At 42.0% G+C, this 26707-nt stretch overlaps 3 protein-coding genes and 1 long non-coding RNA gene across 17 annotated transcripts; 2 read left to right on the forward strand and 2 right to left on the reverse strand.

The window, feature by feature from the left end:
• The first annotated feature begins 1583 nt into the window (after positions 1-1583).
• On the forward strand, positions 1584-13532 carry sgk3 (serum/glucocorticoid regulated kinase family member 3). Of its 4 annotated transcripts, XM_035619405.2 has the most exons (20): positions 1584-1808; positions 3279-3333; positions 3552-3707; positions 4072-4284; positions 6592-6774; positions 6967-7050; positions 7205-7277; positions 7427-7502; positions 7700-7775; positions 8047-8096; positions 8250-8307; positions 8638-8721; positions 8813-8944; positions 9556-9668; positions 9810-9846; positions 10728-10814; positions 11134-11229; positions 11471-11626; positions 11810-11899; positions 12655-13532. In XM_035619405.2, exons 5-20 carry the CDS (start codon positions 6679-6681, stop codon positions 12823-12825), a joined length of 1479 nt encoding a protein of 492 aa, XP_035475298.1. In that variant the 5' UTR covers positions 1584-1808; positions 3279-3333; positions 3552-3707; positions 4072-4284; positions 6592-6678; the 3' UTR covers positions 12826-13532. The 4 variants fall into 4 exon arrangements, with proteins under 4 accessions (XP_035475298.1, XP_047185852.1, XP_035475297.1 ...); XM_047329896.1 differs by lacking the exons at positions 3552-3707; positions 4072-4284; XM_035619406.2 differs by lacking the exons at positions 1584-1808; positions 3279-3333 and having other exon boundaries at positions 3399-3707.
• Positions 13533-13622: 90 nt separating this feature from the next.
• mcmdc2 (minichromosome maintenance domain containing 2) lies at positions 13623-24701 on the forward strand. 9 transcript variants are annotated; one of them, XM_035619880.2, is made up of 15 exons: positions 13624-13840; positions 13942-14078; positions 14169-14228; positions 14387-14582; positions 14797-14919; positions 15024-15125; positions 16481-16609; positions 16727-16964; positions 17045-17268; positions 17350-17507; positions 17973-18152; positions 18270-18409; positions 18802-18911; positions 19198-19390; positions 24567-24701. In XM_035619880.2, exons 1-14 carry the CDS (start codon positions 13744-13746, stop codon positions 19362-19364), a joined length of 2061 nt encoding a protein of 686 aa, XP_035475773.2. In that variant the 5' UTR covers positions 13624-13743; the 3' UTR covers positions 19365-19390; positions 24567-24701. The 9 variants fall into 9 exon arrangements, 8 of the variants coding, with proteins under 8 accessions (XP_035475768.2, XP_035475772.2, XP_035475769.2 ...); XM_035619881.2 differs by having other exon boundaries at positions 17063-17268; XM_035619882.2 differs by having other exon boundaries at positions 13942-14072; positions 17063-17268.
• On the reverse strand, positions 18929-20875 carry LOC118291565. Its single transcript, XR_004786707.2, has 4 exons — positions 20865-20875; positions 20093-20145; positions 19835-19891; positions 18929-19684 (listed from the first exon to the last, which is right to left on the reverse strand). It is a non-coding gene; the product is annotated as an uncharacterized LOC118291565 (long non-coding RNA).
• LOC118291564 (transcription factor 24-like) lies at positions 23539-26564 on the reverse strand. Of its 3 annotated transcripts, none has more exons than XM_035619892.2 (3): positions 26384-26564; positions 24474-24936; positions 23539-24195 (listed from the first exon to the last, which is right to left on the reverse strand). In XM_035619892.2, the coding sequence occupies exons 1-3, from the start codon at positions 26389-26391 to the stop codon at positions 24076-24078; spliced, it is 591 nt and encodes a 196-aa protein (XP_035475785.1). In that variant the 5' UTR covers positions 26392-26564; the 3' UTR covers positions 23539-24075. The 3 variants fall into 3 exon arrangements, with proteins under 3 accessions (XP_035475785.1, XP_035475786.1, XP_035475784.1); XM_035619893.2 differs by lacking the exon at positions 26384-26564 and adding an exon at positions 25446-26377; XM_035619891.2 differs by lacking the exon at positions 26384-26564 and having other exon boundaries at positions 24474-26377.
• Positions 26565-26707: the final 143 nt, after the last annotated feature.

Here is a 26707-nt window from a genome sequence, read left to right on the forward strand (position 1 = left end):
AAACTATAGAAACTTGATAGGTACTATAACGATGATTCCGATGATGAGTGCATTATATTTGAGAAAGTTGAAGCTTAAGATGCATGCAAAATTCGGAGAGTACCTCTTGCATAGCCGCAGTGTATTTTGCAGCTGCTGTAAACTGTACTCTGCTGACACCTTCTGGACAAAAACTTGTGCATCTGTGGTTTTTTGGGTCCATACATACAAAGCCAAGAAGACAACATGTACTACTGAAAATACGTTCAGTTCATACATGAGCGCAATGTTTTTTAACGGATTGTTGTCCGATGTCTTCATCACAGACACATTCATATAATTCGTAAATGCTTTATCATCTTGGTGCAATAATAATTGTAATATATTGAATTTATAAAGCGCTTTTCAGGAACCCAAAGCGCTCAATGCGTTTATATGGAAATGTGTTACTTTTCATTTGCCAAGGTGTATGAGCTAGTTTATAATTCTGAGATATTATACAACACTTGTCACTTGTAATTATTTCATTAATCGTTTGTAATGCATCATTAGAGTATCATAATTTCGAGTTTTGTCATACTATATTACTGTATCCAACATTCCTAGTTCATTCATTTTCGCTGGTCTCTCCGTTTGAAATGAGTATGTAGATGGTTGTAGGATATCAGACACGTCCTGCCTTTCTACCTGCAGGTGACACTGCCGAACTGTTTGAATTCACAATGTTGTCATTCCGAAGTGTAAAAGAAGTTGTGTCAAGACAAACATATCAAGACCGGAAAAACACTCAGGATGCCTCCAAAAATAAAAGTGTTTTGTTTGAAATCCTGTCACTTCAAAATGAATAATTATGTGAAGTGCAATCCCAAGAACAGCATATGTTATTGTAATACAAGATTAACAATACAGCTAGAAGTATCTGAATCCTTCTTTTCTGTAGTTCTACAAAAGGCCCAATCTAATTTAGTTTGTTAGGATTTTTATCATCTGTAAATATATTCAAACTATCTTGTACAAAGCAGAAGGAATTTACACGTGTATTACTGACAAGGCTGAATTACACAATGGGGAAATGCCCCAGGACAATTGGCATATCAATATAGACAGGAGCCTTGAACAGGTTGTACATTATCACCTAGATTTTGAAACATTTCAGTTCTTTATTTGTTAATATTATGCATATTCTAATGTTAATCTCTTAAATTTTTTGTACTATGAAATAACACCATATGCATACTCAATGTACATTCTGTGTGTTGATTCAGCCATCAATTTGTACCATTAGTAAAAGTAATAAATACTACATAACATTTAATTTCCTGTATTTAAATCTCAATTAAAAGTTTTATATATATATATATATAAATATATTACTTAAAGTATCAGTAGTAAAAGTAAAGCCAATTGAAGTTATATGAAAATGAAACACTTGATGCAAGTACAATACTTCAAAACTGTACAGTACTTGAGTAAATGTATAAGCAACAGTCCACCACCTGTGTACCTCGGGGGTTGTTTTGGGGGGGTCTCTCGTCTTATTTTGAAATGCCGTAGAGGAAGTACTCTCGTCCACTCCGTGTAGCTTGGCAGCGGTTGTAGTTGTGAAGTCCCGTGACAAATTTCATTGGGACTTTTCTACGGCCGGGAGAGACTGATGTTTCCTGCTTCTCTCTCGCCCGTCAGCCCGCCGTGTTACTGGAGCAGCGAAGGGTGAAGTCACACTCGGGTCGGCGGGTTATTTGGGGGACTTCTGTCCTCCCCGGAACGGGACACATGTTCCGTCCGTTGAACTACGGAAATCGATGAAAACCGCGTCAGAATACTGGAAGGTACGTGATGTTCGTAAACGTTACCGTGTTCGCGTTTGGCTAACTCGGCGTCAGCTGAGCACTGTATCACAGTGCGTAACAGAACGTGTGTGTGTGTGTTGTATTAGAAGTTAGCTATTACATAACATTACCTTTTCTTCTCTTCGAAGAAAACGCCAAGAAGTTCAACGTTAGCAAAAGAAAACAAACAAGTGTCAACAAAGTTAAGCTAGCGACTTTGCTAGCTACACAAGAAACATTTACAACGTGTTTATTGTTTGTATTACACCTGGGGGCCTGTTGGAACACGTCAAAGATAAGAGAGAGAGAGAGAGAGAGAGAGAGAGAGAGTGTGTGTGTGTGTGTGTGAGAGAGAGAGAGAGAGAGAGAGAGAGAGAGAGAGAGAGAGAGTGTGTGTGTGTGTGTGTGTGTGTGTGTGTGTGTGTGAGAGAGAGAGAGTGTGTGTGAGAGAGAGAGAGAGAGAGAGAGAGAGAGAGTGTGTGTGTGTGTGTGTGTGTGTGTGAGAGAGAGAGAGAGAGAGAGAGAGAGAGTGTGTGTGTGTGAGAGAGAGAGAGAGAGAGAGTGTGTGTGTGTGAGAGAGAGAGAAAGAGAGAGAGTGTGTGTGAGTGAGAGAGAGAGAGAGAGAGAGAGAGTGTGTGTGTGTGTGTGTGTGTGTGAGAGAGAGAGAGAGTGTGTGTGTGTGTGTGTGAGAGAGAGAGAAAGAGAGAGAGTGTGTGTGTGTGAGAGAGAGAGAGTGTGTGTGTGTGTGTGTGTGTGTGTGTGTGTGTGTGTGTGTGTGTGTGAGAGAGAGAGAGAGAGAGAGAGAGAGAGAGAGAGAGAGAGAGAGAGAGAGAGAGAGTGTGTGTGTGTGTGTGTGTGAGAGAGAGAGAAAGAGAGAGAGTGTGTGTGTGTGTGTGTGTGTGTGTGTGTGTGTGTGTGTGTGTGTGAGAGTGTGTGAGAGAGAGAGAGAGAGAGAGAGAGAGAGAGAGAGAGAGAGAGAGAGAGAGAGAGAGTGTGTGTGTGTTCAGACTCTTATTTTTTTCTTCCTCTCCTCGCCTGGAGGAGGTATTCTGCTAAATTTCCCATTAATACACGTGATCTCTGCTGATATTTTAAAGAAATAAGTTGTACAGGTGTAAGTACACAAATGACTCTTAAGGCCTCTGCCAACAGAAAACAGAAGTAGGCGAGGGCTCTTCTTCCACGCTCTGTTCTGGGGGGGGGGGGGTGTACATATCTACACTAGAAATGATGTGTCAGACCTCAGCAGCTGTCAAAGTGAAACCCCCCACGTTGGGTGTTGATTCATTCCACACTGATGGTGGATGATACAGTATGTATAAGTCCAGCTGACAACAAAAAAGGGAGATATGCAACTTTCACATAGTCAAAAAAGGATGCCTTTCTTGATAATCCATCTCCTCATAATCTCCACTGACTGTATCTGTGATTTTGATAATTTGCTTAATTTACTTTTTCTTTTGTTTTTAGTTCAGAAGGTTCAAAGCTGGTTCCGTGGCGTAACGTTTTTGCTGTGAGGGAAGTTGTAAGTACGGGACGACGGATTTAACATGTTTACGCAGTCAACTAAGTGACAGGTCCACATCTGTGATAACGGTGGTGAGGGAGTGTTTTAAAAAAGAAATCAACCTACGTCCAATTCAAATCTTGCGTGTTGAACCTAATGTGCAGAGAATTTGCGAAAGTACCTCACATTTAGTCCGTTTTAATTTCCCACAGCCAACGAACAATTTATTTTCGCAGAGCGCTCGCTGATTCAGACCTGTTTCCAAAAGTAAGAGACTCTGTGGATGTCTGGACAGTCAGGTGACTTGAGGCAGGACTCGGTCCAGATGCTGAGGTCGAAAGCATGCGCTGGGGTTGACTGGAGTTCACCATGCCCCTCGATCTTCTTCAGCTGTATGTCCTCAACCAGACATCTGACTCATTATTATGATACATACAACCCCAGAATCCTGTTCATGTCATTCAGTTTTACATCTGAACACGACAGATATAGTTCACATTTGTCGTTAAAGGTCAAACATTTTAAGTGAAACTAAACAGATTTGAACAAAATGTGTTTGTATTTATGGTTAAAGAAATAATGATAAAGGTTACAACTGAAACACGTGGTCCTCCTGATCATGCACTTATGTGTCAGTTATTAACTCATCATTTTCGGTTCGCATGGGTCCGTGTTTCTGTCGGCGCCTGATCAGGCTTTCTCAATGGTGATAAAGAATAATGTGGCGACTTCTGCTTTGTTTTTCTCCCCTTAAAGTGTTCGTCACATGTGACAGACACAGCCGCACACAGAGAGAAGTATATGTGTGATATCCTCATAGGATATCCACCGGCGAGGATGTGTGCTTGAGCTGAGCAGGAAGAAAGCTATTTCTGATCCTGCGTAGTAGCCCGGCATATTTGTGCCTGTCATCACACGTTGATTCATGTCAGGGCTCGAATGCAGGGGATAACTGGGCTTAAACTGAAGGTAGGGAGATTGAACTTCTTGTTTCGCATCACAACGTATAAATTATGCCTTTCGCTTTTCATTTCTTATAAAACAAACTTGACGACGGGTGTGGTGAGCAGCAGCATTCCATGTGAAGGAGATGCCGTGTCAGCTGGAAACGTATGCTGCACCAGACAGTTATAGGTTGTTTTTTTTCCCCCTTGAACAAAAATATTTCTGGAATGTTAAAAAGCTGGACCTACCCCGTGTGACGTACCGAGTCGGCGAACCATGAAACAGGCACAGATGTGAGGCCACTCACATCGTCGTCTAGGGCATTTTTTGTGTGTGCCAGCCGCAGTTACACAAACCACATGTTTTAGAAGAACAAGAGGATCTAAGCATTGCCCCTCCACGGAGGTTGGTAGAGGAGACCAACCCTGTAGTTACTTTTTACCTACGTGCAGCCGGTGTTCATTTCCCATGATGATAGTTTTTCACATCCACTTTTAACGAGAGCGGAAACTGCAGAATAGAATGTAAAAAAATCGGCAAATGTCTTTGTCATTTTCTTTTCTTTCAGGTGTGAAAATAATAGGCAGGTGATCCCAATGAAATGAAGGGGGAATGAAAGTTAGCCGTAGTTTTCACTACGAGATTTAAAGATTTAAAGAGTTTAAATAGTGAGAAATAAATGTTGTAGTTCCGTTGGTGTCTTTGTGGTATGTCTTGATGAGGGGGGGGTTTAAAGCAAACCTAAGAGGTAGTCAAAAGTTGGAAGGTTCAGACAAAAAAGGAGACAGTGATGAACAGGCCATGAAGGCCCCTCTGACTGCGCACATGCATTTTAAAGAGCGCCGCTCTCTCGCTGTTGCCTCACCCCCCGACGTGAGCTGAATGAGATGAGTCGCTCCCTCCAGGACACATTCAGGAGGAAAGTAAACCTACATGCAGTTTTTTTCTGTGTGTTGTGAACAAACAACGGCAGTGAGAGGAACGACGGTTGCGGCTGAAGGCGTAGAAACGACCGGACGAACTGGGCTGACCTCACCGACATCAAACAATGGACAAGTCTGAGCAGTAGACAAAGAGCTTTGTTAGTAAAAGAAACAGATATTACATAACTAAGGAAAATATGTCTCTGTGTGATCTGATGAATGAAAGCTGGAGATATCTGCTATTACAACAGCTGATTTATAATTCACTCATCTTTTTTTTTCCTCATCACAATGAACTTTGAGGTCTCATTCTTAAGTCACTGCAGTCGTCAAGGGAAGGAGTCTCTGTGGCAATGAGTTTTATTTCCCTTTTTAAATGTTGCGAAGAGGAAGAGGTCTGCAGGGTTTTACTCTTAACCTATTGTGTAACTCCGGCTTCAAAGACCCCTGGAAGGTTATTTAAAAATACCTCTCCACTGGCCGGAACAAGAGAGAATGTCACCGACCCAGCGTGTGTGTGTGCCCACGAGAGACAGAGTGACCCAGTGTGTGTGCTTGTATGTTAGACAGAGTGTGTGTGATACATGTGGAAGTGGCTGCTGCGTAGATAGACTCTTTCTTTCCGCACGCCGATGGAAAGCACCATTGAAACAAAAATAATATTTTTCTGTCCGATCTACTTTTTCACAATTAATAATCAGATGAGAGAGAGGAAGGAGTGAGTTAACTGGTTACCCAGGAGGAGGAAGCCTCCCTGCTGTCATGTTGCAGCTCACTGACTGACCCCACCTCTCGTTGCCTGCGCACTCTTGCAACAATCTTTACCGTTGAAGCACCAAGACGAGGTCTCAAGCAGAAGAGCCTTTATAAACAAAAAAAGACAAAAAAAAAAGTGAGCAATAGCTGATGTCGTTGTTAGACAGCTGTCCTTACATTTGTCCATTTGCGTCTCATTTAGTTTTTTAAATTTAATGTGACACCATAACTGGTCTCCGTCAAGGGCTCCGCAACACCAAACCAAATATTTTTTTTTACAAGAACATCACCTGGAATGGTGCCAATGCCTGAAGCATTCGACCAAGCAATGGCCAAGTGTTCAATTGTACCACAGACAAGAGCAGCTTGATGAAAAGAAGCCCTGTGGATGTTTAGCAAGAAAACAGAGGGGTTAGACTGATGGATGAGGTGATGAAGTTTAAGGCTGGTTAACAGTCAACAGAGCTATTTTATGACTCGGACATCCAAGATCTAAGATTCAAGTACAATTAAAAAATGAGGAGCTGCTAATGAAGTCATACTCAGGGATGAGTGTTTATCATGCCAGGTGTAGGCACGACGACCGCTGCGGAGTGGTTGAGTTTTCCTTCCTGAATAACAGAATTTGTCTGTTCTCTTTTCTGTCCTGCAGTACTGACCCAGAATGGGCACGGGCCAGCAGTGTACTTGAAGTCTTATCTTTGAGGACACAATTGCTTGACGAACTTTGCGCCCTTGAATGCCGACTGCCCCAAAGATGGAGGAGCAATCCGGTCTCCCCAACGTCAGCATACCCTGCCACAACGAGCAGAGGGACAAGAAGAAGCGTTACACGGTGCGTGCAAAATAATTCGGTTCATTCATGTTCGACTACCTTTTCTGAGTAAAAAGAAAATTCTGCAAATGATTATGGAAATGATATTTACGGATTATGTCCATGTGACATTAAATCCTTTGTAATTGAGCATATCAACATTTGATACTACACACTGTGTTTACATAGACTGTGCTCGCCTTCTTCTTTCAGGTTTACAAAGTGATAGTTTCTGTTCAACAACAGGAATGGTTCGTCTTCAGGCGATACGCCGAATTTGACAAACTCTACAACACAGTGAGTGGTGGCACATTTTCCCTAACACATCACCACAACTCTGTCTTTTGTTTATCATGTCATTCTGTTCACATTGACATTAAGAATCATTTCTATAGAAGTTTACTAGCCGTCAAGTCATTTTTCTCTCTCGCTCTCATATCCTCTGATGCAGTTAAGAAAACTGTTTCCCTCTATGAACCTGAAAATTCCAGCAAAGCGGATATTCGGGGATAATTTTGACCCCGGTAAGTGTTCGCTCTCTGTTCATGTTCTATCAAAATTCCTTCCATCCAGACAGAAGCCCAGCTCCAGATGTGAAGAGCGTGTTAATGAGTCTTGAGCGCTGCCTTTCGATCGCCTTTTTGTAACATGATATACGCGTCTGTTCCCTCAGAGTTCATCAAGCAGAGACGAGCAGGGTTGCATGAGTTCATCAAGCGGATTGTCTCTCATCCTCAGCTGTGCAATCAGTAAGTTTTGATGTTCTTACGTCACTGACCTGATCTGAATCCAAACAATCTAATGAGATCAAAATTGTTTAGCCACGCTTCACACTCGACATGAACGAGATCAAGGAAGTCCGTAGGGTTCAGTTATTCCTGCTTCACATGATGTCACTGTGTTTGATTTATCTCTTATTTAATTTGGTCCTTCTTAAACTTCTCAGTCCAGATGTGAGGACCTTTCTACTGATGGAAAAAATACAAAACTCTTCAGATGCCTCTGAGGATGAAGATGACAAAGTAAGCAACCTTTTCTTTTCTCCATCTTGCATTTTTGTTTTCCTGCTGTCAACATCTTTTGAGTTGATGTTGTATAGTGGAGTTGTTAGGTCCTCCACCTCTGTTTTTGTTGTGTCCAGGCATTTTCCTTCTTTTTTTTACGGCGTAGCACAGACAAAGGAGTGAATTCTTGGATTCAAGACTCCTGGATTCCTTCTCTGTGAACCAGAGTCAAGTGTGTCTCAATTTTTTTGTCTTTAGCAGCTTATCTGTGTAATGTCTTCTTTAACAGAACAGCTCTATCTCCAGAAACATTAACCTGGGACCCTCTGGAAATCCACAGTATGTTCACTACTTGGCACACTAACATTGTCAATAATTTTAGCTTGAAATGGGTTGCTGTTGTAATTAATAATTTTAAATTTTGTTGTGTAACCACATACATTCCATTTTTACATTTGTGAGAGTTATCTGCTGTGATTGTTTTTGTTTCAGTGCCAAGCCCACAGACTTTGACTTTTTAAAAGTCATAGGAAAGGGGAGTTTCGGGAAGGTATGTGAACAATGCAATACTGAAAAGTACAGTTTCTCTATTTTTAACCCAGAGTGAGGTTGCAAATTCATGGCTCTGCTTGTTAACATAGAAATCCCTTTCAAGAATCAAATGTGCAGAGTTGTGTTGACTGATTTATGTTTGCTTTATTTGCGTTACATGAATTGGAAATCTTTTGAAATGTGTCTGTCCGCCTTGTTCCTGTACAGAGGCAGCAGCGAGTTTTAGTTCTGCATGCGGGTTGGCCTTTCCGTGTAGGAAGTGAGAGTCAAATCGGGAGTCGCTCTGGTTTACACTGTTGATGCAGGATTTCTCTCCCTTGTGATGCAGGTCTTCCTTGCAAAATTAAAACATGATGAAAAGTATTATGCAGTCAAGGTCTTACAGAAAAAGGTCATTCTCAACAGAAAAGAGGTAATTTTACAATCCCCATCCATATTTCAGTAATGCGTGCATGTGAATTATTGGTCTTCTACTAAATGACTCCTTTTTTTTTTCAAATCAGCAAAAACACATCATGGCAGAGCGCAACGTGCTGCTGAAGAACGTGAAACACCCTTTCCTGGTCGGGCTTCACTATTCCTTCCAGACTGCAGACAAGTTGTACTTCGTCTTGGACTTCATCAATGGAGGAGAAGTGAGTTGTTTTAGTTTTGTTGACAATGCGCTTGCATAGAAATGAGTCACAGGGTCGAGGCAAGTTGAGAAAGGCACTAATACACATAATATGTATTTTATAACTTCAAAACAATTCCTCAGAGCAGCATTACTGCTAGTTAACATACTGTAACGTCTTAAAATTCATATTAGAGGTCACAGCGTTACTGAGAGAAAAGTATGGCTCTATGAGTGACTTCCTCAATGGAAGTCCTTTACGTTTAGTCAGGCTTTTTAAAGCCGCCATGTGTGAGTGACTGTGTGAGTGACTAACTACAATCTGTAGCCAAGTACCTCAACCTCCGGGCTTTCGGATCAAGACGACTACTAAGACCTTTAAGGTCTGACAAAAATTAAATTTGATCTGAATTTCCATTTTCCAGTCAACACACATAGTTTCGCAAAATATATGAAGGGAAGATGAAAATATGGACAGCTCGGTGAAGTGATCATGATGGTGTATTAGTTTTTACATTCTGTCCAAGAATGTAAATGTCTCTGACAAATAATCACACATTTTTTAAATTGATACTCTAATATCTTATTAAACTCTGGCCAATCTAAGTATGAACTGGAACCTTTTTGTTTCAGCTTTTCTTCCATCTCCAAAAAGAGCGGACCTTTCCAGAGCCCAGAGCAAAATTCTACATTGCCGAAATGGCAAGTGCACTGGGATATCTGCACTCCCTCACGATTGTTTACAGGTACGATGGATGTTCACGCACATCAACACGTGATTAATGGAATGCGGGTTCGCAGTGGGGTAATTTGAACTTAATGTTTTCAAATCCTTAAGCCCTGTGTGCGCCTTACTGAAATTGAAAATTTTTGTTCATGTTGTCCAGAGACTTGAAGCCAGAAAACATCCTCCTTGACCAAGAAGTGAGTATTCCAAACACACAGCTGTGTGTCTATATATAATCACTATGAAATTAATTAAAGATTTTAAATTAAATACAGAATTAGAGCTTAGATTTGTCTGATTTTAATTTCTGTCTTTCATATTTCTACAACACACACAATGTATTCTTCTATAGCCTATATGCGGATGCTTTGTAAACATCTAAACTTACTTTCTAGTATTAATGCGAAAAGAGAAATAAACCAAGGCTCTCCTGATATGGAAAAATTTAAAAAGCCTGGCTTATTCACAGCAAAGATTAGTCACCTTCATCTGGGGGACTAATGAGTCAATTAGTCCTTTGCATCAAAATTAATCTCACCTGCGCCAAAGAGCAACGTGTGGGATTTTTTTTTTTTTGTCTTTTTACATACATTTAAAAATAAATCCTCAGGTGTGGCACATTAATTGCAGCACTGCTGAATTGGACAGCACTGTCCTGGGTGGGTCAATCCGGTGAAGACTTAAATGAGCGACAGGTGAAATAGTCCAAAAGTATGTCGAGATGTCGAGAGGACTTGTTTTAATATGGAACTAGAGTGTCTCAACACTGGCTGCAGATTAAATGGCATAAGAATACAATATACAGTATACAGCATTCCATCATTCTCCAGGCATAATTGCACCACCAGGGAACAACAGTGTCATTTCCAGTTCCAGTTGGACAGAACAAGTGTGATTGGATTAGGGACTAACTAATGATTTTTCCGGCCGACCCTCACAGAGAAAGTGAATGGGACTGACTGAGCTCCGCTGCGGCTAACATTCCTAGGCAACAATAGATTCCTCAGTCCTCGGGGATAATGAGCTGCTTGTGTGGTGCGTGTTGTCTAAAAATGCCCCTGTGTCCTCTCTTTAAAAGGGGCACATCGTGTTGACAGACTTTGGATTGTGCAAGGAAGGCATTTCCCAGACGGACACCACCTCTACATTTTGTGGCACACCTGAGGTACGTTTTTTTTTTTTCTTACATGTCTGCTTACTGCCAATGTTGTAACAAGGTATTTCCATAGACGTCTCAAACCCGGTGTCAGAAAGCCACAATCATTACCAGCCTGTTTGGAATTTACCATTTATAATTAATAAAAGTATGTGTATATTCCATATTGCCATACTGGTGCCTGTGCAGGATATGAGTTACAATTTCCAGAGTAAAATACAGTTTGAACTGTGCTAAATATAAGTTAATATACATTTGGTTGGTGTGTTCTAAGTCAGAAACAAAATGTCACGGTTAATGATCTATTATTACGTTTGTGTCCTTCCAGTATTTGGCTCCAGAGGTCCTGAGGAAGCAACCATACGATAATACTGTAGACTGGTGGTGTCTGGGTTCAGTGCTCTATGAAATGCTCTTCGGCCTGGTAAGTTGGTGCTTTGCCTAAATCTGACCCTGCTTTGTACTTATTTTTGCAGTATAAATCATTTTTTTTCTCTGGTAGGCAGCCTTGACTACTATTGTACAGAAACGTTTTTAGCTATAATGGGATATACTGTAGAAACTGCAGAAAATTGGAAGGTTTGTGCTAAATCTTCAAGCTTCCATTGTACTGTCACAAACACTAACTTGCCTCTACTTTTTTGTCCTATTTTCTTGTGTCCTAGCCGCCATTCTACAGCAGGGACACGCATGAGATGTACGACAACATCCTCCACAAGCCACTGGCGATGCGTCCTGGTGCGTCCAGCACCGCCTGGTCTCTCCTCCAGGCCCTGCTGGAGAAAGACGGCACATACCGACTAGGGTCCAGAGACGACTTTGTAAGAACCATCCAGATACAGTCACATTGTGTACAACAGAAATTTTCTATTTTCAGCTCCCCCTGGTGGGTGATCTGTATACACCATACAGCTACCAATACAAAACAAATGTATGGCGTAACGTCCTGTTCATATATAGTACTGTAAGTCCTAATTGATGTACTGACTATTTTTCATTTTCAGAATGAGATCAAAGCACACAACTTCTTCTCCTCCATCAACTGGGATGACCTTGAACAAAAAAAGATCCTTCCCCCATTCACACCCAAAGTGGTAAATAGTTTGAGTCTTGCTCAATAATCAGATTTTGTTGTTTCATATTTTGACTGTTTCTAGTTTTTAAAAAAAGTCACAATTAACAATGCAGCATATAGTATTTTCATAACAAGACAATTTTGCAGTGCAATGGTCTACCCACCCTCTCTCCACCTGAGGAAATCTCTTGTGGGTGTAGACAGATGGGGCGCAACAATAAACACCTGTGTGGGTGTGCCAGGACTTGCGCATTTTACTGATATCTTTAAGAATGGTTAGGTCTAGCTCCTCTCTAGATCTCCTCATCTGCTGAGTGAAGTGTCTTACATAAAGGCCATGTTTTCTGCTTCATAGACACTGAACAACAAACTCTAGCTCTATAAAATAGACCACAACTTCAGAAATTACTCCTCGAAAACTCAACAAAATTAAACATCTGAAACACTAAAAGAATTATTTCAATGCAATTGTATTTTACTCCATTAGATTGTACAAGTAGTCCAGTGGAGGTTAAGTCATTAATTAGCAACACTTTAATACAACCTAATGTTTTGTTGTGTTTTGGACTTTTGACTTTGTGAATTTCCTCCATTTTACATTTGTTTGACTTTTTCATCCCATTTAAATCACTTGATGAAATCAACATAAATGCCAGAGCTTTCCAAATGAATCCCCTGAATACACACGCCAGCATTTTGTCTTGCATTTGTTCCATGAATGTTCATATCACCCATACATTTTATTCCCTTTATCCCCCCAATGTTTTTTTACAGAGCTCTTACTTTGATATCTCCAACTTTGACCCCGAGTTCACTGAGGAGATGGTCTCCAGCTCTGTCTGTTGGTCTCAAGAACATTCCATAGTCAACGCCAGTGTAATGGAGGCTGACGACGCCTTCGTGGGCTTCTCTTACGCCCCGCCCTCCGATGACTCTTTCCAGTGAAACCTTCCTTGCGAGGTCTTCAGACGCCTTAACCGCTTTGTAACTTATTTTGATTAAAGGGAAGAAATTGATTCCATGGATGAATTTGTTCGATGAAGCCAAAGCAAGCAGCTGAGATGAAGAAGCACTAAAACATATTTTGATCGGAACAAGTTTCAGAAAAGTCTGTATTTTTTACCTATTTGTATTTATATAAATATATATGAACATAAAAGATCATATTTTTAAGAATTCAGGAAGAACATTTTGCTATTAACGGAATTTCTGGAGGTTTTCAAAAATGACCCTTTACAAAGCCTTACATTTGATCCTTAGTTGACACTTTCAATGGACCTGATATAACACAATTGACTGTTTATGGAACGGGTGTTTGTCCATGTAATTACTGTAAAAATGAACTCGTATCATATTCATATTAACTAAGTTGGAAATAGGGAGTACTTGAAAGTCCACTGAATTATGCATTTTTGGTTTATAGGTCACGTTTCTAAGAAATAAATCTACCTTTTCAGTTACTTTTCAGTTTGTCTTGTTGAGTACCGAGAGAATCTTTTATTGCTGGAATGTCTGTGTTTATTTTTGTGCTATTTTCGCCTTCACATTTAATTCATAATTACAAACAGATCTAAATGCACAATGCTCTGCTTTATGTTATTTAATAGTCCTATACTCCTATAAAGTAATAATAAAAAAAATCTATGAAATAATCTTTCGAGAGTGTGTGTTTTATGGTAATCAATGTCATTTAACTCTTCATTGGAGGAAATTATGAATCAGTGGGTGGTTTCCATGGCAACCCAATTAAAGCTAGCGCGCAAACGTTTGCTCTAAACGGGGAACGACTGTCGTGGTAATGTTAGCTTAGAGCTAAGTTGTACTTTTTATTATTGTTGTTGTTGTTATTATTATTAAGTGAAGATGGCGGACATTCTGTCGCTGAAAGAATCGGCCGTGGTCTATTTAGACCGAAGTGGAGGCCTTGAGAAACTGACTGAAGACTGCAAACAGTTCAACGGTAGGACTTCTGGGGGGAGTTAGCGAGATGCTAACCACGAAAGCTAAAACCAACGAGCTATGTTTAAGTTAGCATTTCAACTCTTCACTTGCTGACTCCAGACCCCCAACACGCCGAGGCGGTGTACCGGTTTTGTGTCACCGTGAATCCCTCCGATGTGATCGAGGTGGACCCAGTGCTGGGGGACTGTGTTCTGCATGAACCTCTGAGGGCGACAGCATTGTTCCAGTCTGTGAGTGTGAGAACCGCGAGCACACAGCTCTCCTGTACATCTCGTGTCAACTTCTGCTTCAACCTCCTAACGTCACTTGCCTAATTCCTCATTCAGGTTTTCTTCCTGGCCATTAAGACTCTTTCCCTTATTGAAAAAATCCACACACAGAGTCAGGTATGATTTCTTTGCCTTGGTCACTGACAACACTTACAAGTCCATTATCATCACGACCTGTACACTTCATGAGTCCTCCATGCCTGCACCTGACTGGACGGGATTATCAACTGGAGTCTTTTCTGACAGTGACTCATCCGGCTGTTTCTTTTTTCGAGGTGAACGTCATTCTGAATTTGACGCACCTTCCTCCGTTCCCCGAGTACACGCTGGACCTAGGTTGTTTTCCTCGGGGACGCGGCCCCATGAGGCCCATCTCCATGGAGGGCCTGGTCATCGCTGTGACGAGGGTCACCAAATACACCCAAGGGGCCCGGTTCCTCTGCATCAACGATGACTGCCCCTGCTCTACAGGTACTGCACAGGGCCAAAGACACTTCCTCACCTCTGCCCTCTCATTTTAGGTTCTCTCAGCTTCTATTTGTACTAACTGTAAAGACAGACCACACTCAAGTTGGGTTTGTAATAAATTGTAGGTTTTTTTAAACAATCCCCAGAAAAATGTAGTGTTTACAGAGTTTACATTGGATTCACGTTTGATTTGCATTGCCATGATTCTGGGCCGCAGGGTTCCACCACATCCGAGTCCACGCACCCGGAGCCACGGAGTCGGCCACCGTGAGAAACGACTTCAGCTGCATGATCTGCAACTCCCAACTGAAAGAGGATGTGAAGTTCAGAGTTTTGGGAGGTGACATTACCGGATTCGGTTACTGGGTAGAAGTAGTACTAAGGAAAATTGTGTTTCATTTTATATTCTGCATGTATTCTGCATGTGTGTCTTTGCGGAGACAGACAAACAGCTTGTGGAGCTGATCCACGTCAAAGCACTGGAGGTTCTGAATGCCCGTCAGCAAAGCTCACTCAGATACCAGTCTGTCACCCTGTTCCTCAGAGGTAAGTTTACCTGCGCAAACACAGGCCCACCCTCTAATTATATATGTCTCCCATTACAGTGTCATCCAGCCAACATATCGGTTGATTGATTTCAATTAAATCTATATTAATCTGATAATTACAACTGTGATATTAGAGAAAACAAAGCTTATTTCACTGTGAAAGTGGTGATGGGTAATGTGGCACCAAGTGAAACACGAGAACACTAGCATCATGAATTACAGGACATTGTGATCAACATCAATAACGGAGCTGATAAAACATCACAATATCAAAGGTTCACATCCGAGAAATGGAATCTCAAAAACGACAAAGAATGCAAAAATCATAATGTAAACGGCACTTATTTGCATATTCAGGTCTTGTTCTCCCTCTGGTGGAGCATGTGTACGCATCCCTGTCACATTTTAGAGTCCCCTGGGTGTTTTTATTGAACTTAACAGTAAGCATAAGCCTAAGTATGAATTTATTTGATTTCTTCAGTCAAATAAATTGTATCCAGTCTTGAATTGTCTAAAGCCTCTGTTATATGTCTCAGAGATGGAAACCCACTGGGTTATGTGTGATAAGGTTTGACAGTATACTGTATCACCACTAAAAGTTGCAGAGCGACGGCATTAGGAACTGCCCATCAACCAGGGAGAGCTGGTTTAAGCATCCATGTCAGGGGGCAGCTTCTCTGTTGAAGAGTCCTTGACCAGGCCTGAGCAGCTTCAGGGACTCTCAAGTGAACAGTGTCAGTTAAACTCTTAAAGGACGCACTGTACTGTAGATTAATACCCTCAACATTTTAAAGGGTATCATTTGTTTGTAAAACTCTTAGTCTCATCCATTATTTCCACTCCCAGTCATGAATAATGTGGTTGTAATAGCTCCATATTTACTCCCAGTCAGATGTATTGAGGTTTGTCATTAATTTTCCCTGTGTCTGGCTTCCTAAATGAGACTAACTTTGGAACACAAACTCAGTGGGGGAGAGTTCAAATAAACAGATCTCGGCGCAGCCAAGCCGCACACATTGCCTCCTGGAGGGATATTAAGTGTTTCTGTCCCCTCTAATAACACTGTCCAGTCGGGACCCCTGAGAGCTCAGCAAATCTCAGCACTGGGATTAGCATATTCTGTTGACCCAGTCCCGAGGAGGAATTCAATACACAGGGTTCCCGTTACTAAACATATATGCTAATAAGTGCAAGGAACACTCATTAGCCGGCTGTGCAATTCGCACACAGAGAAACCTTTGTCCCTTCAGGCCTCGCTCTGTTTCTCTTGGCAATGTTTTTTTTTAGGTGGCACGCATGTTTCTTCAATAATTCGAAAGGTGTTATTGCTTTGTTTCCCCTGTTCACACGTAGATGAGCTGTGTAACTCGATGACAATAGGTCGACTCTACAGGGTGTTGGGCATTCCCGCACACGTCCACCAGTGGCCCAACCTCACCTGGAGCGTCGAGGCAAACGGCGTCCGACCGTGGGAGCCAGAATGTAAGGCAGTAAATAATCTTATATTAAATCCTGCTTTGTCTTAGGTGAAACAATATCTTGTATGCAGACTTGCTTGTCATTACTGTATTGAAATATCCACCGTGTCTTTACCTACAGATCTGTGTAACATCAGTGTCGGGTTCCAGGAGCTGTTGAGGGCCACGGCCTCGTCTCCCTGGAGGTTTTCCGCCATCGCAGCTCATGGCTTTGGGCTGGACATTGCTCCTCCGGGCTCGTACGACACACTGAAGCTGGGTTTGTTGCTCAGCTTGGTGCAGACCAGAGCGGATGCAGAAGAAGCGTGTCACAACTTGGATCTCCTAGTTGTCGCCACTGACACTCTTGTATTCGATAGGTAAAGGAAAGTTAAGTGTGTAGAATCCTAAATTAATCGATATCAATGTCAGAGATTTACTCTTCCTCACTACCCATCAGCCTTTGTGTTTTTGCTAGACTGATGACATACAGCTTGGGTTTGGCACGTCGCGGGGTCCGGCATCAGGCCTCAGGGGAGATGTTTGCATCTCTGTCCCGGGACGAACATGGAACAGGCAATGCCAACATCCATGCTGGTTCTGCCTTGCTAGCCACTGGGGGCATCTGCATGTTGGGAGATCTTGGGTATTACAAGAAGGACAAGTTGGATTCCATTCAGTCGGGTAGAGCACCAGAGAGATTTAAAAACAAAAAGATGGATACTTTCTGCCAAGTGATAAGTTCTTCCTCTGAATTTTTATCAGTTCTGGAGAGCCGCACAGTGTCTGTGTTCATCCTGGGGAAGAAGTATGGTGAGGATGCTGACCAGCAACTTTCGTTCCCACTCCAGTGCAGCTTCTGGGCCCTCGCAGACCCGTCTCAGCGCTCTGGGAGGACGGACTGTACTGTTCTGGGAACAGCAGTGAGTCCGGTCACAGCATGGTGTTTGTATGCCTCGCTCAAAACATACTGAGGTTTGAATTAAGATGATTGGTAAAAGGGGATTTTGTGTGCAACCTAGGTTTGTTGGAGCTAGCAAAAAAAAAAATCAGTTTCAGTTTTCATTCAGTTCAGATGTTGTTTGTAGATAGCATGGGCAAAACAGGAAATTGAGACAATTTACTTTTCTTGAAGGAAGTGCCCTGCCCAGAAAAACATTACTTCACTGCAGAGCCCTTGAGAATAATCAATGTTTTGTTTTTCTTCTTTCCTGCAGGGGAGAGGTAAACAATAAACTGCATAACAATTCAAATAGACCTTTATTTTGATATCTTCATATATCTTATCTTTTATAAGATTTCTCCAAATTGTCTTTTAAAGAACATCAGCAGGTTAGAAGTTTGAAAACATTGGACAGAGTTCTGATTCCCAGCCTCTTTGTGAGCAGGAGATGGGTCCTGTACCACTTCAGCTGGCAGACACCTTTGGCCTGGTCATTCAGTGTAAGGACATGTTGAGAGAGCAGGCCCTGCTTGCCCAGACTGTCCACACCCTCCAGCAGTCAGTGCAGCCTGGAAAACCCCTCTACCCATCCCGCTGGGAGTTTTCCTCTCAAGACTACCAGGAGGTTAACAATAATACACCTTTGCATTTGCTGTTTATTTAAAAACACACTGAGTTGATTTTAGCTTCTATTCATTTATCTTAAATTGATATTGCTGTTCCTTTATTCTGTATCTTCCAGCTGGTAACCCACGCTCAAACGTTAAAAGTAGAGCTTAGTCCTGGAGCAGAGAAAATGATCCACGGTTACTACATGGCCAGCCGCAGAGTCCGAACACTAAGTCAGGGTGTGAAGATGTCAGTGGCCTCTATCAAACTACTGTGAGCACTGAACTGCAAAATTCTGATGAATAAATTTTGCTTCAACACTCAATCTTCAGTTTGTATCACGTGTCCTGTGCCACTTTTCCCCACTAGGTGGAGAACTCTCATCTATTCTATGCCATACCGTCCCATGGCCATTTTTCATTTGGTTATGACAAATGTTTACAAACCTTTTCACTATGGTTACATTATTTTATGTAGAGGTAAATGTCTGAAAATTAATCTGTTTTAGGAGGGGGGGGTCACTGTATTTAATTCTCAAAATATTTACATGACCTTAACCACTTCATCCATTACCATGGTACTTGATGCAAATGTGCTTTTCATTCAGTATGGTACTGGGGCAACAGTTCACTAATAAATGGTTCTTTCCATGGTTTTATTCTTAGGATCTCCCTGGCTGAGGCTCACTGCAAGTTATGTCTCAGAACACGAGTACTAGAAGAGGATGCCGTCATCGCTGTGCTTCTCTGTGAAAACTCTGTCACTCTCAAGCACGGTACATTTAAAAAGAAATCACCATGTCCATCTGACTGATAATACAAACGATACTTTCCTTAATATATCACATTCCATCATCTGATGTTCCATTATTATACATTTAAATCATATTTAATGCCATTTTCTATGGTTGTTTGTCAATTAAGATACTGTAAATTACTGTACATATTCACAGCTTTGGCAATTCTTTATTGTAAGCTTTATCATGGCCATATTTATTAGTTATAAATAAAGACTCTGTAGACCAACAAATGTTATCAAATGATGGTTGCATGTTCTGACAGGGGCCTCTGCTCTCATGATTCCACCTGATGCGGTGTTTCCCTGTGATCTGGGAGATGAAGATGGTTTGCACAAGAGAGACAAGAAACTTGATAAGCTCCACCAGAACATCCTGCGCTTCATTTATGCCTATGCACCAGGAGCAGACACGTACATCACAGAGGAGTAAGCTCTCCAACAATCCAAAAACCACAGGTAAGCAGCACAAGATCTCACCAACCACAAACCACATTGATGATAGTGAGTGTTATTACTTCAGATGTGCTCATTGAAACAAGACGGGGACACAAGAATACTTTGAATTTAGTGCAATGGTGGTATAGGGTTCTGGCCATAGGTGATCAAACAGTGAAAAACATAAAAAATTTGTACAGGGAAACAAATTCAGAAGCAAGTCACGGCATTTTTTCTTACGTTTTATTTCATAACAATTATTTTCAAATAACTCAAAGATCTCTTCCCACTGGTGATTGATCAGCTCCAGCAACACTAAGAGACATGGAAAAAAGAAAAATCAGACACTGGTGGTGGAACTGTACACATTTAATTTTGTAGTGTAATGTGGGAACAGTTACAAGTCAACTCAATATAAATGTAACATTAATATGACAAGAGTTTAAGGGGGGGGTCGGCACTTACCTTTCAAATGAGATTTTCCTACAAACGTCTGATGAGTGAACTGGCTCAGTTACCCTACTAATGAAAGAAAGAAATGTTATCAGTTTCAGTTAAAAATAAATGTGTATGGTTTTACAAATGTGTTGTCTTTTAGTTCAGGTAGTCACATTCTCAGCAGCCCATTTTGGTCAGACGGGTAAACGGCAAAGGTGAACTCATCACTACTTAAATCAGGACAAACCAGTCAAGTGAACATATCTCAGGATGGATTTTACTCACCAGCGATGAGATGTGGCCAACATTCGTTTGGCTCCGTTACAGCTGCTGCTCATCTGTAAAATATGTAAATTATTAGTTCTGTACTCAGTTTCTTCTGTAACATTTACACAGCAGTGTTTTCCTGTTTCCATGTGAAACCTTTGTTGTAACTGCATAACTCCAGACTGGCGACGGGTTAAAGTAAGGTTGCAGCTGGTAATTCAGTTAGTCACAATCTCACCATTCTGTTGTCTGATGGGTAAACGGCAAAAATGCAATCTCATCACTATTCCAGCTGCAATAGTTTCCCGCGCTCAACAAAAAAAAAAAGGAGAAAACACAGTATATGAGGACCTCACCTCCTGATCGGCACAGGACGCAGGATTACATCAGGTGCATCTCCTTTCACCACAGCATGTAATCTGTGTAGGAGAAAAAAAGAAATGACATGATTAAAAAAAATCTGCATGCCATTATCTGGATTTTTTTGTAAAAACCAGACCAGGCTCATGTGCTGTTATTTCAGTTAGTCACAGTTTCACCACTTTATTGTCTGATGGGTAAACGGCAAAAATGCAATATCATCACTATTCCAGCAGCAAGAGTTTCCAGCACTCAACAGTCACAGACAAGCCATTTTGGACTCGTCTTGCACAAAGTTCATAAACCTAATAATCTGGGTTTGGAAACTAATACATTATAAATATATATTAATTATAATAAATTGGACTTGTTGAGCAATGCCTTCCAGTGTCATTCTCTAGAAATTAAAATACCACAGCAAGGACCTCACCTCCTGATCAGCACATGACTACATCGGATGCATCTCCAGTCACAGACTACAGCATTTCATCTGTAACAGCTCTAGGAGAAACAAGAAATGACATGATAAAAAAATCTGCATGCCATTATCTTTGTATAATCCAGTTGACGCGCATGTGCTGTTGTTTCAGTTAGTCACAGTTTCACCACTTTCTTGTCTGATGGGTAAACGGCAAAAATGCAAACTCATCACTATTGCAGCTGCACACATGCCCCGTCGCCGAGAACACTACACAACACAACCAAATACTGTCAGACTCCTGAGCGCTCACTTCAAGGTCCACACAGGGGAGACGGGCACTTGGCCATGTGTAGTCTGCAGTGGTGGCCTGAGATCTGAAATGAAAAAAATGACAGTGCACAGATAAACGCTACAGATATGGCTGATCTTAGAATTGGGTTTATGAATATAGACCTTAAAATTACCTTATCAGGTGGGCCATTCGTGGCTTGAATTAGCCATCTCCTCCAGAACTCCTAAAAGACAAAAGCCATATGTATTTCATTTATATATTTCCACTCTTAAGATCAGTTTTGATGTAATCATCCCACAATTTCACCCCAAAGGGATGTCACAGTAACTTAACCAGACCTTACAGATAATTCCCCTCGAGAGCGACGTATTGATTTTCAGCTAGCATGAATAAGATGTACTGAAGGAATAGCCAATATGGCAACGACGAATGACGGATCACCCGAAGGTCAAAGGGTCACAGTGTGACACAGCTTGGGAGCACTGCGATCGTCGCGGGTCTGAGGCGGGGTTCAACAGCAGGTCACGACCTCTGCCATGACCTTAGGTCCTCAGAAGAGATCATGATAACTTTCTACAGCGAAATAATGGGTGGAGGGCAATTCCCCGACCAGCCACTGTTCTGCTGACCTCCGGACAAAACCCTATAAGGACGGTGCCTTAAGAGGCCGAATGACACCGGGGTCGTTGCCCCTCCTCTGAACTGTCTAACAGGATGATTTATTGCATTACTTCAGGGATGGGAGCTGTCTGTGGCCAGACATCAAAACGGAATTTGTGTCAGTCTGTGCATAATGGGAAGAGATCACAGTAGCTTTCCCTGCTGCCGTCTATTCAAATACAACTTTAAAACAAACTAACGTGATTGGGTTTAAATTGATCTCGCTAATACTAACACCCGTTCAAAACCTCGTGCTCTTGCAGTACACTAACGTCCGTCATAAAACGTCCAAGGCCGACGGCTCAGAAATCAACGTGCAACGGTGCAATGTTGAATTTAAAGATACTTATGACACTCTGTTATAAAAAACGAAATAAAAAAAAGCATGTAACTGCAGTGTTAATAAAAAAGAACTTGTACGCGTTCCTGTTGCCCACGTGGCCGAGATGCTAACTAGCTCTGTGCTAACTTTAAACGGCCGTGTTCAGTACGCAGCTCTTCCGAGTGAGCTTGGAAGCAAGTTGACGAACTGCGACATTTTTAAAGCCAAACACACGAGGCAACTTCATCGTTTCTTACCTGCGTTACTGGAGATTATTCTCGAAGAGCTCGTCGTTGGGTGCAGACGTGGGAGGAAACACGACCACTCTCCGCCGTGTCTGCAGGACAAGAGAGAGAGCTTCCGGTTCCGCGCTGCAGTCACTGCGCGCGCAGCACGTGAAGTGCGCAGCTGCGCATTATACGTGCAGTCAGAGCCAATCACCTCAGATTCACTGACGCTTCTATTTCAACCAGAAAAGAATGTATTCACTCCAATTCCACATTCACAATCACCAGCCTTCTATAGTGATCTGTGGGGGGAAATCCTGTTTTTTTTCATTCATCTGATAAATATATTTATTTATTATTATTTGGTCTAATAATTTGCCTACAACCTCCCCTCATTTCCATCAATTTGTCAATAATTAACATGTACTGTCGTTTTCAAGAGCAAAGAAAGAAGGAAATATCTGTGCATTTTTCATTATTTGAAAAAAATGCATATGAGGATCAGATCAGTTATAGTCAAACAAAGTGAAGCAGCTGAGGACGTGAGCACAATCATTCCACTTTTGTTTCCGCTAAACTGTTGAAATGTAACTTCCATGTATGAGGTTCATTTACTCCGTGAAAATATCAGTTGTGGATTTGTATTAATATGGGTATTTATTGTTTGCTTTCTTTTTTTAAACAGATTGTAGTTAGATATAAAACACAGCTGGATAAAAAAGAAACAGTTGTACACACATGGCCATCATTTCTTTCACTCTTTTTCTTTTTTTCCACGTTTAGCTCATTGGATTTATGAAGTCAGCCCAAGGGTTCACTGTACAGTTTATCTTAAGTCACGTGCTGCTAATTAATGTTATGTTGTCATCTATTCAAATCTTAAGAGATTTTATTTAGCACAATGAAACCATAACATGTCACAGAAGCACAGCATCGACGACGAGGGCAATCTTAAATGACCTGCATATAATGGGATGATAATGATTATTATTAATATTCACAATTTGCCCGTACAAACTCATTTTGTACTTTAAATTGTGGACTTTAAATGAATTATTATAACTTATTTTTATTATCTTCGTTTCCTTTTTGTTTTCATAAACAGGCCCCTAATCGACTTTGGCCTTTTCAAAGATTTTTTTTTATACATTTAATTTTTTTTGCAATCATCTTATAGGCGACTCTCTTCTTTCACTGAAGTCATTTATTCACAAACACACCATTTTTTTTTTTTTTTTACAGCCATGCATGTAAAAATAGGGAGGAACATGAGACGGAGAGCCTCCATTGTTGACTCTCCCTGACAGACCACTTCACATGACAGATGTTAAGTTATTCAACACACGCATTTAGTGCAAATGTCTCAACTCAAAGTGCACAGCTCGGGCGTGACGGGGGGCTCATTACCCCACGGAATTTCTACGAATATCAAAACATGTATGGAACTGCACAACGCAGGGCAAAACATGGATCAGCCCAACAAAACAAAATAAAACAACAACAGAGAAACATAATAACGTTATATGTCTTCTCAAAATTTATACAATAAAATACACGTAATATATTAATTTACACCGTCTTCCACGTCGGCAGGGCTTATGGGGAGTAACATCAGGTATTGGGCTTATTGTTCTACAATCATAAGACATATGATGCTGCTGCCTCCTAAGTGAACAGCACGAACTCATGCAATTATGAAATTGTTGCGCACAAATTGATTTAAGCCCGATGCTGCGAGGTGGACGACGACGGGCCTTGATTCTCTGACTCTGATGCGTTCGAGGTGGTCAGGAACTGTCCGCTCGCCCCGACGTACAGTCTGGACCGCATCGGCCATTTCTGCAAAAGACATTTATTAATGAATACTCTAAAATTATAATGATATAGTATTAATTAATGACGAGGATGAGGTAGCATGCATTTACATTTTTAGTCACATATGAGTTGAGCATTATTGTTTTTTTATTTTCAATGTTTTTCAATGTCATTGAGAAATTGGTTAATGGAATGATTCAAAAATAGAATTAATACTGAAAACCCAGTCTGACATTAAAACACATTATCACGTGACAGGCGTTATTATTATTATTGTTATTATTACTATCATCATCACTGACCTTCACTGGGTGCAGGTAGCCGTCACCCTTCAGCGAGTGTAACGCCTCCGTGTGCTTCGTGCTCTCTCCCTCCTCCGCGCCTTCCTCCTGCAGTGTTCGAGTCAAGTGGGCAATGTAGGTGGTGGCCAGTATGAGCACGTCGAGCTTGGACAGCTTGGTGTCCGGCGGCACCGAGGGCAGCGTCCTCTGCAGCTCCAGGAACGCGGTCCGCAGGGTTTGCACGCGGCTCCTCTCCCGCGCCGCGTTCGCCGCCGCCGGGCGTCCCCGGCCGCCGAGCCCGCCGAGCCCGCCGAGCCCGCCGGCCTGGAGCGCCCGGGCCCGCTGCAGCTCCCGACGGCGGCCGTCCGGGCTGGGGCTGGAGCTGGGACTGGACGCGGGGCTGTCGTCCGCCACCGTGCCGGAGCAAGTGCCGCTGTCCATTCGGAGCGTCTGCCTTCCGACCATCCGAGTGCACTCTACAGACCTGAGGGTTAGACAACACATCACTGACCTGCGTTGCACGTTTTATTTGACCTCAACTTATTTCAGACACAGCACGTTATTTATTCATTTTCAGTCTGCATGCCACTGTTTAACTATAACTTATACTGTTATCCGCCATTTTAAATGTCATTTCATCTGCATTATTTATTAAATAATTTACTTTACTTCTCATCATTGAATCTTTTCGTGAGTCTGTTGTCAAATTGCTGGATGCTCCAAGTTAAAGTACAACGTTTCCCTGTACTCTACAGCTCATCCCCCAACAAACAAAACTTGGGGGGGGGAAACAAGAAGAAAAAAAAAGCCAAATGACAGTAGAGACACCTGTCCACACTTCAACCGAATTTGTGCTGGTGGCTCAGTGACATGTCAGGAGAGCTGCAGCACAAATCAAATCCCTGCCAGGCCTTTTTTTTCCCTCCTACTTTTCCACTGTACAAACTCGCGTAGGAACAGCCTCTGGTCGGTGGTCTATAACGCGGACGTTACCTCTGGTGTTTCTCAAAGGCGCCGTCTTGAAGAACGACATGAAGGCGATCCGAGGGGGCTTCGACGGGACCGCGTACAGCCGACGCGCAGCTCTATCCTTAAAAAGTGCCGTTGCGCAGCGGTCCCCGCGCGCGCACCCGACGCCTCACCTGTGTGCGTAAAAAGGTCTCCGGAGCCGCTAATTTATTGGCTACACGAAGTATTTCACTGCGACCCTAATTAATCACTCCCTCGCGGCGAGGAGGAGGAGGAGACGACGTCTGCTCTTTCCCCACCAAACTTTTTTCTGTGCGAGCGCGGCAGAGGCTCGTTTTCAACACCAGAGGCAGAACTCCCCTTTCCCCCCTCCAACACTGATATGCGGTACCAGGCCGTATCCCTCTCTAATTGGCTGAGAACCTGACACTGTTTTTTTTTTTTTTTAAGCCTATCAAAAAAAAGTGGCAACGGTAAAAAAAAAATTCAGTCAAATTTACCTAACCCCCCCCCCCCCCCAAAAAAAAATAAAATAAAAAAAACAAGGTGCTCGTCGTGGTCAGACGTAAAGGCTCGTCTATCAAAACGCTATTTGCAATAGACCGTGGAGGACAAGCTGACAAGTGTAAGGCGATATGCAAAACACGGGACTAATTGCCACGGGGTGTCCTGAGTTGTGAGCTCATTGCAACAGCCAATAAATAAAAGTCCAGCGCCGCAATCAACAGGCAGGCGTCGAGGAAATTCTTGCGAGACTCGCGAATTAATCACTCGGATTTCCCGGGCTCCAAAACGGAGATGTCGGCGAATTAATGAAAGGAATTATTCATAATATGCATATCCCCGGACTGTTCCTAATAAACATTGTTTTTGCAAGGATGGAGTAGGCCAGTGTGTTGCTCCGGGCCACTCATTACGAGGTGAAGCAAGAGGAGGTTAAGTAAGCTTGTTTCCCTAATGACCTCTGCATCTTTCTGGGGTTACACACCCACGTGGCTCCTAAAAAAAAAGAAGAAGAAATCACTCATTCATTTAGTAACAACGATGACAATAACTACATCCTTATTGTTACACGGTGTCACAGAGTGAATGAATCATTGAATAAATAACTTTGGATAATGAAAAGCCTTGTGAAAGACTGTGCCACTCTCCGTTTCGTGGATCACTCGTTTGCAGGAGACAAATTACATGAACCATAACAGCTAGTTTGAGTTGTATAACTTACTCATATCCTCACACCCAGATAAATATATAGATGAACCAACTGACAGAAAGGTGTGCAAAAA

Source organism: Scophthalmus maximus, chromosome 21 (assembly GCF_022379125.1).
Source record: "Scophthalmus maximus strain ysfricsl-2021 chromosome 21, ASM2237912v1, whole genome shotgun sequence".
In the NCBI taxonomy this organism is placed as follows: Eukaryota; Metazoa; Chordata; class Actinopteri; order Pleuronectiformes; family Scophthalmidae; genus Scophthalmus; species Scophthalmus maximus.

Bases quoted from the DNA above. Each gene is read 5' to 3' on its own strand.
- sgk3 (XM_035619405.2), top strand. From the start codon at position 6,679: ATGCCGACTGCCCCAAAGATGGAGGAGCAATCCGGTCTCCCCAACGTC. The intron at 7,051-7,204 runs GTGAGTGGTGGC...CCTCTGATGCAG, and splicing joins TTGACAAACTCTACAACACA to TTAAGAAAACTGTTTCCCTC. The intron at 11,230-11,470 runs GTAAGTTGGTGC...CTTGTGTCCTAG, and splicing joins ATGAAATGCTCTTCGGCCTG to CCGCCATTCTACAGCAGGGA.
- mcmdc2 (XM_035619875.2), top strand. From the start codon at position 13,744: ATGGCGGACATTCTGTCGCTGAAAGAATCGGCCGTGGTCTATTTAGAC. The intron at 16,965-17,044 runs GTAAAGGAAAGT...ACTACCCATCAG, and splicing joins GACACTCTTGTATTCGATAG to CCTTTGTGTTTTTGCTAGAC. The intron at 17,508-17,972 runs GTGAGTCCGGTC...CTTTGTGAGCAG, and splicing joins GTACTGTTCTGGGAACAGCA to GAGATGGGTCCTGTACCACT.
- LOC118291564 (XM_035619891.2), bottom strand. From the start codon at position 24,956: ATGTGTTGTCTAACCCTCAGGTCTGTAGAGTGCACTCGGATGGTCGGA. The intron at 24,196-24,473 runs GTCAGTGATGAT...TGTCTTTTGCAG, and splicing joins GCTACCTGCACCCAGTGAAG to AAATGGCCGATGCGGTCCAG.